Genomic DNA, 18,096 nt, shown 5'->3' on the forward strand with positions numbered 1-18,096 from the left:
GGCTAGGGTGGTGGCCTGGTCTGGGCTAGGGTGGTGGCCTGGTCTGGGCTAGGGTGGTGGCCTGGTCTGGGCTAGGGTGGTGCTGGGTGTCTGTTGACCTGATGCCCATGTTCAGCAGGATACGACCAGCAGCAGAACACGGTCCCAAAGATCCACAGGAATAAGGCAGAGACAGGCAGGCTACTGGGGTGGTGGACTGCAGGGTGGGGTGAGTAGTGCGTGACAGAGACGAAGGGTGTAGCACCATCTGTGACTGTTTTTCAGTGCGGTTTCGCTCTGGGGACATCCGCTGGGGAGGAGCGGATTGAGTGAGTGTGAGCGTATGGAGAACGGGGAGTGTGGGAAAAACAGTGACAGCTCCAAACACTCCAACAGCCACTTCCCTTAAGTTGAAGGATCCTGCAGGGATCTGCCCAGCTTGAGCTTGGAAGAGATCAGCCACCGCAAAGGCATTCACACCTGTGTGTGTGCGCGGGTCTACATGTGCATATGAGTGTGTGTTTGTGTTAATTTGCATTGGAGTGAGAGTGAAATACCTGTGTGGACAAGATTGTCAGAGTGTTAATAAGATGCAGAGGGAGGGGGAAAGATTAGGATGGGCACAGGTGCCAAGGGTGTCAGTAATCTCTTAATGAACGCCATGGCAGGAAGGGACACGTTTTTGGAGAACACACTGACAGGCTCTCTTTCGCCAGCTAATGGGAAAACCATAGAGTTATGAACAGCTAGAAGAGGACAGGGAGGACATTGTCTTGAAAGGAATGATCTGGGGAAAATATCAATGAATACAAAGGAAAACAAAAAAATGGGCAAGGCAACAGACCACAGAGGAACGACCCTACTCGACTGGAATAACAAAATACAGGTCCAACACCTGCCATAAGGGAATCATGCCAATTAAATGCTTTGAAAATATTAATCTCTCAACAACCAAGCAGCCCTCTAAGCGTCTATCAAGAGAAGATAGAGGGACTAGTCTATCAACAACATGGTGGTGGTAGCTAGCTTTACTGAGGTCATTGCTTCTTGATAACGTCTTTAGCCCAGGAGATCAAAATTAAAAGCTATGATCGTGTCACTTTCTACAAATCAATTATTCTGTGGATAGAATGTCTATAATTGGATGCAGGTAGGTCAGGGTGCTGGTCTATTGATCGATTGGAGCCCTCGTCCTCCACATCCTGAATCAGTAAGGTAAAAGGTGGCACGCAGGGAGCACACGTCGAAATTCTTCATCATCAACTTTACTCTTCATCGCTGTTTAAAACCCTCCATCTCATTCGGCATCGGCAGCACTGGTTCCCCGTACTTGACCTTGTTTGCGAAGCTGAGGTAGAGAAAAGTGGATAGGCAGTGAGAGAAAGAAATAAACAGACATTTACTACATCTCTACCGAGACCAAACAAGTGGAGGCAGGTTCTGTAAGAGCATGCGTCAACAAGTGGAATTCTGCGAGAAAGGCTGCTTGTTACTGTGAAAGAAACTGGGATGAATGTGGCTCAGAAATTCCAGCATTCTGTTCACCGAGAAGCAATCAACATTTAGAATCTTCAAACTGTTTCTTTTTTTAAAGAATGTCTAAAAATGGTTCTTATTGAGCTCTTGTTTATCTTGTAGGTAGATAAAGGCATTGGTTTCAGGTCCTCACACCCTAAGGCTGATGACTTTAGAAAGTCAATTAGTGGCTGAATCTGACGGCAGAATACCTTAATGGAAGAGTTCAACCACACCATACTGGCCCTAAACAGAGGACTAGAAATCTGATGAAATGAAATCTGATGAAATGACATGAGGATTCTACCTTCCACTTCTCCCTCCCTCCTCAATCTCAGCACAGGCTCCTTCTCAACTGCAGAATTCCATTTGTATGTTAATGAGGCAGAGGAAGCCACCTTGAAGGGTTTTTCTCCCCCACCACCACCCCACCCATGTTAGCACACAAGCAGACGACAGGTGCATCAGCTCCAAAACATGGTATTTCTCACTCACAGTGTAGTCCAACCACAACACTTTTGGTTTAAGATCCTGATACATGAATTACTACTCAACCTCATTTCACCTGAAGTCTATACATAAGGTGATAAAGCTCTCTAGGACACTGTGCTGAACCATCTACAGGAGCTGGGGGTGTATGGTTGTTGAACTGGTAAAAGGGCAGAAACTGAGCTTGTCGTTATAAATGGTATTCGACTCCAACCCATGGGTGCCGCCCTGTGGAGCCCTACAGTACTGGCACAGTGTAACCTTGGCGACCCCTCAGCTCAGAAGCCCAGGCCAAGCACTCCTCCATGCCGAGGGCCTCTTTGATGGCACCAGTCTGTTTACATAGTCCAGGAGAAAATGGGAAACACATGTAGGATTGGGCGAGATGTAGAGTGGGAAGAAGCAGAGCTCCAAATGATCAGCTTTGGTGCCAGGCCAGGAATGCTTGAGCCCGCCACACTTCGGCCAGTCCGGCCCAGATTCCTCCATGTACGGCCAAAAGCGCTCAGATTGATATTCCGAGTGGGGCCAACAGGGTGTGAGTGGTAAAGGCCTTACTGAGAATGTGATACAAACAGAAGTCTGCAGTGCCAGATGAGCGTTTTTGTGTGTGTGTTTGTTATCCATATTCTGTATGGCCTTTCTTTGGACTACAGATACAAGGCCAGAACCCAGTGCTGACTATTTGTTAGTTGGGCTTTACCTGGCTGCCATAGCCTTTTTAAAACCCGCTCTCTCGCCTTGGCTCTGAAAACAGGCTGAATAGATGTCTGCCCTCATATGTGGAGATTGAGTAGACACACACACACACACACACACGGCAGGGAGCTTTTCGCAATGTCAGCAATACACTTAACGATCTGGCAAATGCTTCATTTCTCTGAGATCTGGTGTTATTGATTAACTAATACAAGTCAGAGTTATGGAAGTTCACGTGACAAGAACACACACATAGACACCCACACAAACCAGACCATAAATCCTTGTTATGACACCACTGTATATGGAGTGAAAGCAGTGTAAACATGCAGCAATACCAAGAGAACCCAGTGGGAGAAGACAGACAAGGAATCCATGAGCGATAGTGGAGGAGGAACCAACATGTCTGCTATTGGCTCGACTCTAGTTGCACTTACACAGCCTTCCTCAGACCTACACCTGGAGCAGCTACTCGTCTGAAGCCTTCGTGCCTCGAACAGAGCCCTTCCTACGCATCTAGATGTAAAATGATAGAATCAGGAGGCCTGTAAGGGCAGAGGTAGAGATTGGGGGAAAGGAAGGGAGGGTTCCCACACAAGTTACCCATCTAAATGTCTGACTTTTTAATGAATTCAAGGATGAAAGTTTTGTATTATAATGAACAATCACAATGGACCAAGACTAGGCTGTCTATTCCAAAATGTAGGCTTGACTGTATAAAAAGAGTGATAGGCTATACAGTGCATTCGGGAAAATATTCAGAACCCTTGACTTTTTCCACATTGTTACTTTACAGCTATATTCTAAAATGGAATACATTGTCCCTCCCCCCTCAATCTACACACAATACCCCATAATGACGAAGCAAATTTATAAAAAAAAATGGAAACTGAAATATCACAATTACTTAATTATTCAGACCCTATACTCAGTACTTTGTTGAATCCCCTTTGGCAGCGATTACAGCCTCGAGTCTTCTTGGGTATGACGCTACAAGCTTGGCACACCTGTATTTGGGGAGTTTCTCCCATTCTTCTCTGCAGATCCTCTAAAGCTCTGTCAGGTTGGATGGGGAGCGTCGCTGCACAGCTATTTTCAGGTCTCTCCAGAGATGTTCGATCGTGTTCAAGTCCGAGCTCTGGCTGGGTCACTCAAGGACATTCAGAGACTTTTCCCGAAGCCACTCCTGCATTGTCTTGGCTGTGTGCTTAGGGTCGTTGTCAGGTTGGAAGGTGAACCTTCGCCCCAGTCCGAGGTCCTGAGCGCTATGGGGCCGGTTTTCATCAAGGATCTCTGTATTTTGCTCCGTTCATCTTTCCCTCCATCTTGACTAGTCTCCCAGTCCCTGCTGCTGAAAAACATCCCCACAGCATGATGCTGCCACCCTGCTTCACCGTAGGGATGGTGCCAGGTTTCCTCCAGACATGACGCTTGGCATTCAGGCCAAAGAGTTCAATCTTGGTTTCATCAGACCAGAGAATCTCGTTTCTCATGGTCAGAATCTTTTAGGTGCTTTTTGGCAAACTCCCAAGCGGGCTGTCATGTGCCTTTTACTGAAGAGTTGCTTCCGTCTGGCCACTCTACCATAAAGACCTGATTGGTGGAGTGCTGCAGAGATGATTGTCCTTCTGGAAGGTTTTCCCATCTCAACAGAGGAAGTGTGGAGCTCTGTTAGGGTGACCATTGGGTTCTTGGTCGCCTTCCTGACCAAGGCCCTTATCCCCCGAATGCTCAGTTTGGCCAATCCTGTCTCGGAGCTCTACGGACAATTCCTTCGACCTCAGGCTTTGGCATTTGTTTTGACATGCACTGTCAACTGTGGGACCTTACATAGACAGGTATGTAACTTTCCAAATCATGTACAATCAATTTAAATTTACCACAGGTGGACTCCAATTAAGTTGTAGAAAAATCTCAAGGACTATCAATGGAAACAGGATGCACCTGAGCTCAATTTCGAGTCTCATAGCAAAGGGTCTGAAAACATATGTAAATAAGTTCAGTTTATTTTTTTAATAAATTTGCTATCATTTATAAAAACCTGTTTTCGCTTTGTCATTATGGGGAATTGTGTGTAGATTGATTAGGAACAACATTTAATTAATTAATTTTAAAATAAGGCTGTAACGTAACAAAATGTGGAAAAATTCAAGGGGTCTGAATAATTTCTGAATGCACTGTATGTGATTACAATTCTCTCACAGTTGAGGGATTTCTTTGAAAATATCACACATTTCCCTGACTTTTCCAGAATAAACAATGTGTGGGAACCCTGGGAGGGGGAGACAGACAGGCTGGAGAAGGGGATATGGGCAGGAATGTAGAATTCCACCCCCATGTCCATTTGAACCAGCATGGTCGAATCAAACAAACACGGTAAAAAAAAAGTGAACCGTCCCTCTACTGATAACAAGAAGACTAGGACTGATGTTCCTTTCAATATTATTATTTAGCAAAATTATGACAAGCAGTAAATAAAGTCACATAAGATGGGAAAAATGACAATGTCATAAAATCATACACGTTTTACTTTGTCATAAAACACAAAAAGCTGATTTATTTACATTAAAGTATAAGAGGGGATCATTGATTTAACAGATTGAAATAAATTAACAGGATGTTTAGCTCAGATTTTCAATTAAAAAGGTCCAAATAATAATCAGAATTCTAGGAAAAGGATCTAGGGAGGGATACAAATTTAGAGTGAATGTTGTGTCTCAGCACCACCAATGAACAGACCAACCAGCATCACTTCCAGAGATGCTGATGACTCTTCCAATGAGCTTCCTAACATTACCACTGTCTCTGAGGGATGACACCACAGACAGGCTAAGACAGCCTGCTATCCAACCACGGCCAGGACCCACAAGGCAAACACCAGACCGACACTGCCAAGCACATAGGGCAGCACTGCAGTGATTTGCCGCCATGACAACGCTAAAGAGATGATGCCTAAAAACAGCACACTCGCTCTAATGGTTTTGGAGGTTGAGTGTAGTAAGCCTTGGTAAGTATTGAACCCTTCTCCTGTTTTTTAATCCAATATGTTCCTTTGCATACCTCCTCCAGCTCCTTCTGGGTCTCCGCCTCCATCCTCCTGATGTCCTCCATAGTCAGCTCCACCCACTTGTCGATCCAACAGAACAGCTGGCGATGGAAGTTAGTGAAGATGCGCTTCTCTTGCTGGAGGAGAGAACATAGATAGAGGCATACAGAGGTAAAGAAAAGGGTACCAGGAAGCATGTGTCAGATAGTGACAGAATAAAAAGGAAGGTACACATCTTGGTCAGATGCTATACAGTCTAGTCCTGGATATCAAAAGACTGAGCATAAACCATATAACCCAGGTGTTTGAGGTGTACCTACAGATTCATTTTCAGTGCTGCGTAGATTATTATATTCACTCTTGATGACTCAGTAGGCAGGTTTCCTTTGACCCAGGCTTATTTTACAAAAGCAATGTTGGACAAAAACCAGTGTGACATGTGGAATGGAAACACAGCTACAGGAGAAATGTTCTAAAGATTAATAAAAATTGTATCATTCGACAGAGGTGGATTGTTCTTTATTGCAAAAAATGACTGTTGTTTTTGAATAAATTATGATTGCCGAATAATTAAGGCACGTGATATCTCCCGGGTGGCGCAGTGGTCTAGGGCACTGCATCGCAGTGCTAGCTGCGTCACCAGAGTCTCTGGGTTCGCGCCCAGGCTGGGCTGGGTTCGCGCCCAGGCTCTGTCGCAGCCGGCCGCAACCGGGAGATCCGTGGGGCGACGCACAATTGGCATAGCGTCGTCCGGGTTAGGGAGGGTTTGGCCGGTAGGGAGGGTTTGGCCGGTAGGGATATCCTTGTCTCAGTATGTAAAAATGTAATAAAATGTATGCACTCTACTGTAAGTCGCTCTGGATAAGAGCGTCTGCTAAATGACTAAAATGTAAATGTAAATGTCATCACAGAACTATAAAAGTTCCCCTCCACATTTAATTCTAAATACCAACTGATTGCTAAATCTATTTTTCGACTATAAAAATAAATGTCTTGACTTTCAAGGATGGCGTCGCCTTGCTTTTCTGGTTGGCTGGATGCAAGTTTTACCATAAAATTATATCAGATATAGGCTACAGTTGGCACATATTCTAATAATTATGGCAAACAGTCAATTCTTGCATTCTATCCATGCTGGCTTTTGCGGGCCACCTGAGACATGAAACAGATCGGTGGGAAGGAATACAGGCTGTCGCCAATTTATTAATGTGCGATTTGCCTAAATGGATAATGGAAACACTTCAAACCACTTCATTTTTATTCAACACTAGGTTTTTACTGAGTTACAGTTCATAAGGAAATCAGTCAAATTAAATAAATTCATTAGGCCCTAATCTATGGATTTCACACGACTGGGCAGGGGCGCAGCCATGGGTGGGCATAGGCCCACCCACTGGGGAGCCAGGCCCAGCCAGTCAGTTTTTCACCACAAAAGGGCTTTATTACAGACAGAAATACTCCATTTCATCAGCTGTCCGGGTGACTGGTCTCAAGACGATCCCGCAGGTGAAGAAGACAGATGTGGAGGTCCTGGGCTGGCGTGGCTACACATGGTCTGCAGTTGTGAGGCCGGTTGGACCTACTGCCAAATTCTCTAAAATAACGGAGGTGGCTTATAGTAGAGAAATTAACATTCAAATCTCTGGCAACAGCTCTGGGGGACATTCCTGCAGTCAGCATGCCAATTGCACGCTCCCTCAAAACTTGAGACATCTGTGGCATTGTGTTGTGTGACAAAACTGCACATTTTAGAATGGCCTTTTATTGTCCCCAGCACAAGGTGCACCTGTGTAATGATCATGCTGTTTAATCAGTTTATTGATATGCCACACCTGTCAGGTGGATGGATTATCTTGGCAAAGGAGAAATGCTCACTAACAGGGATGTAAACACATTTGTGTACAAAATTTGAGAGAAATAAACTTTTTATGCATATTTTCTATCACAACTTTAATGTCGACAACAACAACAAATCATTGGACAAGTTCATGGAAACATAGCTAGTGTCTGTTAACCTGAAGGGAAAAAAACATGTCCTAACCTTGTGAATAAAGCTCTCCACCTTGTTCTGCAGGCCCCACCACTTGAACTTGACAGTGACCAGTTTGTAGGCACACATCCTCGGGCAGGCAGCCTTACTAACCAGCTCCTTCTGTTAGTAGCAACACAACAGGAGAACAGACACTGAGCAAACAATGCAAGAAGACACACTAGATAATTTATGTTGACAAGATATTACAAAAAAACAGAATATGCAAATAAGCAAAGTTTATGCAAACTTCCCAATAATGGAACTCTCAAAGAGAAGAAATCAGAGTGTGATTTGTAGAACACAGAAAAATTAAACCGGTTTGGACAAATCTCTGCGGTATTCCAACCATTAAAATGTCATTAATACATCATGTTTTGGAAACGAAGCTTAATAAAATAATTATCGATATGAGAATATGCAGTAGACGGATAAAAGTCTTCTAATCTACAAAACAGTTTTAAATCCATCTGCAGCTTGCACTCTGTCTCCCTGAGAGGAAGAGAGAGAGAGCAAAGTGGATAAACTCCAGATGAAGGGACCATTTCTCTCGCTCCACCCTGACAGCGACACTGTTCCAGACAGGCATGCCTTTGTGGCCGGGGAAGGCAGATAAAACGGTGCTCGCATCACACAGCGATAACGGCTTCTCAGCACAAAGCCGGTTCCATTATTAACACCCAAGACCTGCTTGCCCCCAGAACACACATGCGCACATCACTCCCAGAACACCGGTTTAATTAATCACTTCATTCTAGCGCTGCACACAGGGAGAAATGCCACAGACCTGCCGCAATCACACCCATCCCACCACCGTTTGATGCTCCCATCACAGAGGAGAGAGGGGGATGGTGGGAATGAAAAACATTCTAAATTTGCGTAGGGTTTAGCTAGAAAAGTTGTCACCGCTAAAGGAGAACTTCACATAAAACGGAAACCACATCAAAACATTTACGGTGACATTTCTTCTCTCCCTCTCCCGTCGCCCTGCTCAAAGGACCAGGAGTTTTCAGAAATACAAAGTGTGCCAATACAGAAGCATGTGTGCACGCAGAGATAGAAGAGTTCTACTGCTCTGAGAAGCTGGCACAAATAGTGTTCTCTGTTGTAACTTTAATTATGATTCTCTCATTTTCTCCTCTCCAAAAAGTGTGTTTCCATGTCCAAGGTGGGGGGGAGATCTAAATAAAAAGTTGCTTTAGACTTTATAAAGCTGTTTAGCAGTCTCATTTGTGCAAGTTGTCGCAGAGCAGAAAAACTTTTCCACGTTGAACTATACTGAACAAAAATATAAATACGCAACATCTAACAATTTCAACTATTTTACTGAGTTACAGTTCATTAGGAAATCTGTCAATTGAAATAAATTAATATATGGATTTCAGATGACTGCGCAGGGGCTGGGCCTGGGAGGGCATAGGCCCACTCACTTGGGAGCCAGGCCCAGCCAGTCAGAATTAGTTTTCCCCCCACAAAAGGGCTTTAACACAGACAGAAAAATAGTCCTCAGTTTCATCAGCTGTATGGGTGGCTGTTTCAGAAGATCCCACAGGTGAAGAAGCCTGATGTGGAGGTCCTTGGTAGGCGTGGTTACAAGTGGTCTGCAGTTGTGAGGCTGGCAAGACGTACAGCCAAATTCTCTAAAAACAACGTTGGCGGCAGCTTATGGTAGAAAAATCAACATTCAATTATCTGGCAACAGCTCTGGTGGACATTCCTGCAGTCTGCATGCCGATTGCACACTCAACTTGAGATACTTGTGACATTGTGTTGTGTGACAAAACTGCACATTTTAGAGTGGCCTTTTGTCCCCAGCACAAGGTGCACCTTTGTAATGATCATGCCGTTTAATCAGCTTCTTGATATGCCACACCTGTCAGGTGGATGGATTATGTTGGCAAATTTGAAATGCTCACTAAAAGGGATGTAAACAAATTTGTGCACAAGATTTGAGAGAAATAAGCTTTTTATGCATATGGGACATGTCTGGGATCTTTTATTTCAACTCAAACATGGGACCAACCCTTTACATGTTGCGTTTATATTTTTGTTAAGTGTATAAGGGCTGTAAACTATTGCTGGGTGGAGATCTAACTAGTTTGACATCATGGGCCTGTTTGCCAGGCTGTAGATGAAGGGTTTGATGGGAAAACAGTGTCCCTGGATGAGCTGTTTTCATCACCTCTCAAACAAATATCTCACAGACTCATTGGAAAAAACAGAACTGTTCCTAGCTCAAACTAAGAGAGACAACACACAGTACATTCCAGAGCAGACAGCCACGTACAAATACACACTCCTGGCAGGCTGAGCGAGTGTGAGCAGGGCTGAGACAGGAGGGGCTAATCTGACCTGATCACTTGCACTTTCTATTACGCCCAATTAGAGCAGAGAGAGGTGATTTGTCTTCATCAAACTGCAGTCGCCCTCCCTCCCTGGTGTTCCAGTGAGAGGCATACCTTCCAGTTGGGTCCAAGGGGTCCTCTACCAGTCTTTGCTGACTTGAACAGAGCAGGGTCCTCATCTGCCTTGTAGTCCTGGAGAGGGAAGAGAAGGATGACAATTAACACTTTATTAATCAAAACACAGAACAAATCATTTCAACACATATGTATTCCACATTAGCAGAACCGTCAACCTTAAACTTTTTTTAAAGTACCACTTCAGCATGGTGGTGCCACCCCCTGGCCCTGTGTAACACCCACACTGCTCAAATCATTAGACAAATGCAGCTTTTCTAGCTTAATAATGTTGCCTCGGAAGGAATGGCAGGCTACAGACTGTTATGGGTACTTGGTAATTGCCTGCTCTTCAGTAGCTAACTAGAAATGCATTTAAAATGTACAAATCAGGGATCTCCCTAGGATTTTCTGACAAGGTGGTGCTGATGTAGGCCTAGGGGGGGGGGGGGGGGGGGGGGGGGGGGGTCAGTCAACATCCACGTATGGAAGCTGAAGTGTTTAGCCTTTTTGAAAAACCTGTAACTGACATTTCCTGAAACCTTGAGTTAAATTATATCAAACAATGTAGCGAACACAGAAGTCTTGTGTTTGATCCTAAATTAAATTGCGGTGGTCTCAATAACACTTTCACATATAACACATCAAATTCTTCTTATAATTTTTTTAAGTGTCTTTCTGTGGATAGTATAGTGGAAATGTAAACTGGCTTAATTCTGTTTGGGGAGAATATTCGGAATAATTATATTACTGGATAAAATGCAATAGTCTAGTTAACTGTAGGCTATTTGACATATGAAACAAATGAAATAAGCTAATATGAGCTCGTTTCAGATCTCCATCCCAGACCTAATCCATCAAGTTAGGTTTGACTACTAGGCTACCATTCATTCAACATAGGGCTGGGCGATAAATCAAATTCATTTGATTAATTCGAATGCATGTTTTGCGTGATATTCCAAATGCACAATAATCAACGTTATGAGCGTTTATGGCCACTTGTTCTCATGATGTATTTTTGGTCTTGTCTCTTTCGCTCCTCTGTGCACCTTCCCAGAGATCTGTATATAATGACGAGATGCTCATGTCTCCGCCCTAACATTCGGAGTCGTTGTCTCAAAGGCGTGAAGGCAGGCGACAAGCGTCAGTCCAAAATAAGCCCATAGAAACACATTGTCCTTATTTTAGCGAGTGAAACCTCTCGCTTTGCCCATTCCTCTATGGTTTACACACACCAAGCCCCTCCCCCTGCCTCTCATGCCAACAAAGTTGAGAGATCACCTCTTCCTCTCTGACAAGCGGTTTCAACTCGCTATTTTCGGTTGAGGTTTGGTCCATCCGAATCAGTCATATGGACACAAACACATTGAGACATTTTACTGTAATAGAGAAGTAAACTTTTCTAACGATACCCTTTTTATGTCTCAACTATTCAAATTGCGTGCAGAGCAGACACTAGTAAACCAAGAGTATCAACGAACATTGATTCTGTAAAATGAATGCTCAGGTTTGTCACACGCGGCATTGGTACCGCTAGCAGCATTTTAGCCAAAGACTGTCATACTAGCTGTCTAGTTTGTGTTTTATAGAATGTGCAATAACCATAAAACACAATTATATAAAGAATTGGCAACACGTTCGCATTCTAAGAAATAAGGTAGGCCACTTGATTTCAACATCTGAACAGGCTAACATGCTTTTCAAACAGAAGGGTGTGTTCATAGCAATTCAACTGTTCAACCTTGTTAGCTAGCAAATAGATAGATCCAAGTTGGCTAAACTTGAAATATAAAGATTAACTGGCTAATATCTAGCATGTGGGATTGAGAGATTGTTGATGAGACCGGTGTTAATTTTCTATAGCCTAATGCCTGCTATAAGAAGTTGGTCATTATTAGTGAATGTGCATTATGCATGGTTCTAGTTAAATTTGTAACAAAAAAAGGCATTTTCATGGACTTGATAGCCAGATCAGTGATTGCAATTACTATTTATTTTTAATTTTTAAACTGGTTAAACTATTCTGCAAAAAGGACCTCCCGAGTGGCGCAGCAGTGTATGTACGTACACACACACAGTACCAGTCTAAAGTTTGGAAAAGCATTCCTCGTGAAGCTGGTGGAGAGAGTGCCAAGAGTGTGCAAAGCTGTCATCAAGGCAAAGGGTGGCCATTTGAAGAATCGCAATATAAAATACATTTGAATTTGTTTAACATTTTTGGTTACTACATGATTCAATATCTGTAATTTCATAGTTTACGTCTTCACTATTATTCTACAATGTAGAAAATAGTAAAAATAAAGAAAAACCCTGGAATGTATATATATATATATATATATATATATTCTGATTAACTAATTAGATTATTTGTTGGTCGTATCAAAGGCTTACATTTAGCCTAGGTATAACTTCACAAGCCCTAAATTCAGCAGATTATTGCTGACTGTTTGAAATGCAGTGTATTTGAACATTAATTGTTCAACACTTATTTCTAGATCACGATGTATCTCGATAATCTTTGTTATTTGCCCATAAGTTAAAAAAAATTAAAAATAAAGGAAATGTGATTTTTCGGCCATATCACCCACCCTTAAACAAACATTGCTTGTTGTCATTGATGAACTGAGTACTCTTACATTATTAGAAGCCAACTATTGACATACAGCTATATCAAGGAGAGATCAACAACTGCTTAATTAACAGACTGTTAAAGATTAGTTGGCCTAACATAACTTTCTGTGAAGGACTGTATTAGCGGAAGAGCTCTCTGTCATGTCGGTTTCCATCCACGCAGTGACGCACACTGAAATACCGCAACAACGCACATGTCCTTGCTAGTCAATGTGCTCACGCCTACTACCGTTGTGAAGATCAAAGCACGCAAGGGCAAGAAAGTGTTCTCGCTTAGTTGACTAAATGTTATATAATCGAACTACCTTCGTCGAAATGACGCCTTAGCCAACTACGAGATAGTGGTTATATGCTTGACAAACATACATTTTTGGAAAATGTATTTGGCAGTTGGTTCTCCATTTTTACCCTAACATTTTTCTTCACATCAGAGGTATTTACTCTGACCTCAAAATGCATGCATGGTACACAAAATGCGTGCAGGTCTGCAAAAGTCATACCGGGCCCTCTAAAGCCCCTCTAACCCATGTGTCTGAGAGTTGGCCCTGCACTAATGCTGCCCTCTGGGCAGAGGGGCAAGGGGACTCCCATGAGAGAGGCCAGGGTCTCCTAGGCTAGGTCAACCCTCCACAGCCCCTCTGCCCAGGGCCCAGGCTGCAGCACCAAAGCCCAGCCCTGTGCCCTCCACCATGCACCCTGTCTGGGCTAGGCTGAGCTGGGTAGGCTGTCAGGTGGGAACTCGTTGATGCCACCAGCAAATGGCTATGCTGACATTATAGATGGCAGAAGGGCGCAGGCTGGTGCCAGTGTGTGTAGAAGACTGTGTACGTGTGTCTGATGGCGTGCATAACTGCTCCCCCAGACACAAGGCCAGGCCGAGGAGAGACTGCTCCCCCAGACACATGGCCAGGCCGAGGAGAGACTGCTCCCCCAGACACAGGGCCAGGCCGAGGAGAGACTGCTCCCCCAGACACAGGGCCAGGCCGAGGAGAGACTGCTCCCCCAGACACAGGGCCAGGCCGAGGAGAGACTGCTCCCCCAGACACAGGGCCAGGCCGAGGAGAGACTGCTCCCCCAGACACAGGGCCAGGCCGAGGAGACTGCTCCCAGACACAGGGCCATCTTCCTCACGTCTTCCTCACTGTGTATCACAATGCTGAGATCCCACCTGCACTAATACACGAAAACACAGGCACTAAACCCATTCACTACCACAGTCAAACATACAGTTCGAACTAACTCACTAGCGCAGCAGGAGAGTAGACCCACACACTCTAGCAGCATAATACACAAGCACGATAAGGCTTTGCTGTACCATTGTTCATTAAGGCTGTATCTCAAATCAGTGTTCGAGTTGCGCCATACCGACACCGCCATCTTTTTGTGAACTGCGTACCGGCTCCTCTACAAAACAAAGTGGCCCATCACCAGCCCGGATTTGCACAGTGTCAAAAAAAGGTTGATCAAAGCAGAATGAAGGCAGGATCTGCATTGAAAAGCAATGGATAGTGGGCATTCATATCTGTAAATCCAGCGTATAGGTGCCAGTCAACAATTCGTGAGGGAATGCGCCGATTGAGAATGTGCAGAATACACTGTTCCAAAACATAACTAGCCTCACTACAAGCCATCTCACTAGTAATTATAAGTATTATGTCTTTCGACAGGCACTGTTGAGAAAGACATAACACCATTATTGGAAAGCTGGTATTCCCCTCTTATTAAACAGTAGGCTAGCCATGTAACTCCGACAACATTAAAAATATTCTAAGAAGTCTAATTGACAAATGACTTCCATGCTGTGCATAGATCTCCCCTGAAAGAATAATATTTTAGCTTTAAGGTTATAGATAAACATGTTTTCACTACCTTGCTTTGAAGTAGCTTACCTTATTAAATTAATCAGGGATGAAATGGATGAGGGAATAATTGTATTAAGACAAAAGTATTTAGTTGTGTTGCAATATGTTATATTAAGGGTGGCCAACCATCCTCCAGGAGAGCTACTGGGTGTGCAGGCTTTTGTTCGAGCCCTGCTCTAACACACCACATTGTAGCTGTAAAAATCAGCTGCTCACACAGAACCTTGATAAGCAGACACGGGTGTGTTTCAAGGCTTGATCAAAAGCCTGCACAACCAGTAGCTCTCCAAATGGAGGGTTGACCATGTGTTTTATACAGAAGCCTAAACAGCGCATTTATTCTACTTTGAGGGGTTAAGTGCCTTGATCAAGGGCATAACAGCAGGAGATCGTAGGCCTACATGGGAACCGAGACCAGCAGCCTTCTAGTGTCAATACCCAGGGATGCAAACTAGGTAACCGATCTGATCCATGTAGATCCGATGAGAAAAGTTATATTTGGGGAGGGGGGGGGGGGGGGGGGGTGTTTGGATTACTACTGGCTGTAAGCGAACGAGTGATGCGCATTTGGCGCAATACTGGCTGTATCATCTAATGCTCAGGCCTGGGATCAACCAGTCCTTCACATAACAGAATGCAGCACGTGACTGAAGAGAGAAGCAACAACCAACTTCCTAGTTACAGAATTAGCCCGCGTTCTGAAAAGACAGCGGAGATTGGACAGACAGTTTGCCAGTTACTGCAGCAGCACGTCAAATCAAATGTTATTGGTCACATACACATGGTTAGCAGATGTTAATGCGAGTGCAGCTAAATGATTGTGCTTCTAGTTCCGACAGTGCAGTAATATCTAACAATTTCACAACAACTACCTTATGCACACACAAGTGTAAAGGGATGAATAAGAATATGTACATATAAATAAATAAGGATGAGCGATGGCCATAGGCAAGATGCAGTAGATGGTACAGTATATACATATGAAAAGAGTAATGTAGGGTGTGTAAACATTATATAAAGTGGCATTGTTTAAAGTGAATAGAGATACATTCATTACATCCAATTATTCATTATTAAAGTGGCTAGAGATTTGAGTCTGTGTCCCCTGAATGACCACTAGAGGTAGGTGAGAAGCCTGAAGACGAAGGTGATGAAGCGTACTTCATGAGCTGTAACTGAAAAACAACTGGCATTTGGAAATTTTGAGGTGAGGGAGCAAGTGTGGTGGAACAAGAACTGTTCAGTATCTTGCTACAATAGCTGAATTCTCCGTTAGCTAGCCAGAGAAATGTTCAGCAACATTAGCTGATCAAATAATTGAGTTTATGGTGTGAAAATTAGCTGGCTAACAAAGTCAGACAGCTAAATAGCTAACGTTACAACATCAGATGAGGTAACGTTAGCTCGAGGAACCAATTAGCTACAGTATTAACTGAGGATTCCATCAAGTCTTGCCGTTCCTCATACTAGAACGTTAGTTGCTCACTGGACCCTGGCAATCTGTGTGAAATGTTAACTAGTTAGCTAATGAACTTACTATCTATCAACTAAATGTTTTCCCTCTATGTGGTTCATTTTCAGAATGAGAGAATTAGGTGAAAATGAGGAGTTGCTTGTTAAACAAGTGGATTCAGGGATCAAGTGTAGCTGGAGCTGGGCCTGTCTTAAGCTGGATGCCACTGTAGAGGTCAAAAGGAACACCACACACACACACTTTCCCCTCTTTCTCACTTGTTCAATAAGGTGGATAGAAAGAGGTATGCCAGGTGTACTCTGACTGAACGAGATAGATTATACCAACAAAGGGTGTCGTGCTCTGCTGGCACATTAATGTAGAACCGATGTACACAGGCAGATATATTTTTTTGCTATGAGTTAGGTTCACATGAACCACTTTATTTTACACAGACTGATCATATTCTTTGTTGTTTAAATAGTACACAGTTAAATCATTTCAACAAGGTACCCAGCCTAAAAGTCACTAGAAGTTAGCATTTTAAAGCTGATAAAAAGTCACCTTTTTTGGGCCCTTACCAGTTTGCATTCCTACAATACCACATTTATGCTAACTTTCCATGTAGGCTACATAGACGCCACCAATTATTAGACATGGAAATCTGGTTAAAAGTCATGCAAAAGTCATGAAATGCCATCTGTCAAAACGTGTATAAACCCTGAACAGTGAATACTCTGAGGTCTCTCTAGCATAATGTCAATTGGGAATTCCTGTGAACATAGTCTAATGGACCGACTTGGGAAAAAGACAGCTCCTGCTCCACGTTCATCCCAAAATCAACCACTCTTCTCAAATCAATCAATGGTGCTAAATTTAATGTGGTACTCCTAACCTTTGAAAGATGGGAGCCCTGCACACACTCTTAACAGTCTCACAGTCCTCTTCTGGTTTCATTATTAATTGTAAAGAACTCAGAGAGAGAAGTGCAAAGTCAACTAGGGCTGAGCAATTGGACCTAAAAATCAAACCTAGATTAAAAAATATATATATATATACATTTTTTTTAAATAATGGGCAATTCAAGATATATACTGCATCTCAATTTTAATGTTCTCTAAATAAGCAGTGTTGTAGAATTAAAGGTAAAATACACTGCATTTCAAACAGTCAGCAATAATCTAATGAATTTAAACTTTATACCTAAATAGAGGCCTTCCACAACCATGAGTTTAACCTGCTTTTTTGTTGTTGTTGCAATAGTCACTGATCTGGCTTTTAAGTCCATGAAAAGGCCCTTTTTTGTTAAACATTTAACTAGAACCATGCATAATGCACATTCACTAATAATGACTAACTTCTTGTAGCAAGTATTAGGCTATAGAAAATTAACACTCGTCGTCTCATCAACGATCGCTCAAGCCCACGTGCTAGTTAATCTTTATATTTCTAGTTTAGCCATCTTATGTGCTTGCTAACAAGGTTGAACAGCTGAATTGTTATGAACACACCCATGTTTGTCTCTGAAGCATGCTAGCCTGTACACTTTGTTCAGAATTTATAAAATGTGCTTATTGCACATTTATAAAACAGCTAGTATAAACGGTCTTTGGCTAAAATGCTGCTAGCAGTATGTGGTACTCCAATGCAGCATGCGACAAACTGCACATTCATTTTCCAGAATCAATCTTCATTGATACTCTCGTTTTAGTAGCGTCTGATCTGCGCGCAATTTGAATAGTTGAGACATAAAAAGTGTGTCATTAGAAAACTTCTCTATTACAGTAAAATAATGTCTCAATGTGTTTGTGTCCCTATGACCGATTCTGGTGGACCAAAGCTCAAGTGCAAATAGTGAGTTGAAACCGCTTGTCAGAGAGGAGAAAGGGGATCTCAACTTTGTTGGCTTGAGAGGGAGGGGCTTGGAGTGTGTG

General features: G+C 43.1%; 1 protein-coding gene across 1 annotated transcript in view; it reads right to left on the reverse strand.

The window, feature by feature from the left end:
* Positions 1–981: 981 nt before the first annotated feature.
* LOC111974161 (phosphatidylinositol transfer protein beta isoform) overlaps positions 982–18,096 on the reverse strand; it is a 29,674-nt gene continuing 12,559 nt past the window's right edge. The window contains exons 8-11 of the mRNA XM_024001791.2: positions 10,217–10,294; positions 7,770–7,880; positions 5,743–5,865; positions 982–1,327 (exon numbers count right to left, since the gene is read on the reverse strand). Coding sequence (XP_023857559.1) covers positions 1,277–1,327; positions 5,743–5,865; positions 7,770–7,880; positions 10,217–10,294 — 363 coding nt within the window. The 3' untranslated portion in view covers positions 982–1,276. The remainder of the gene's footprint in view (positions 1,328–5,742; positions 5,866–7,769; positions 7,881–10,216; positions 10,295–18,096) is intronic.

This window comes from Salvelinus sp. IW2-2015, linkage group LG15 (genome assembly GCF_002910315.2).
Source record: "Salvelinus sp. IW2-2015 linkage group LG15, ASM291031v2, whole genome shotgun sequence".
Taxonomy (NCBI): domain Eukaryota; kingdom Metazoa; phylum Chordata; class Actinopteri; order Salmoniformes; family Salmonidae; genus Salvelinus; species Salvelinus sp. IW2-2015.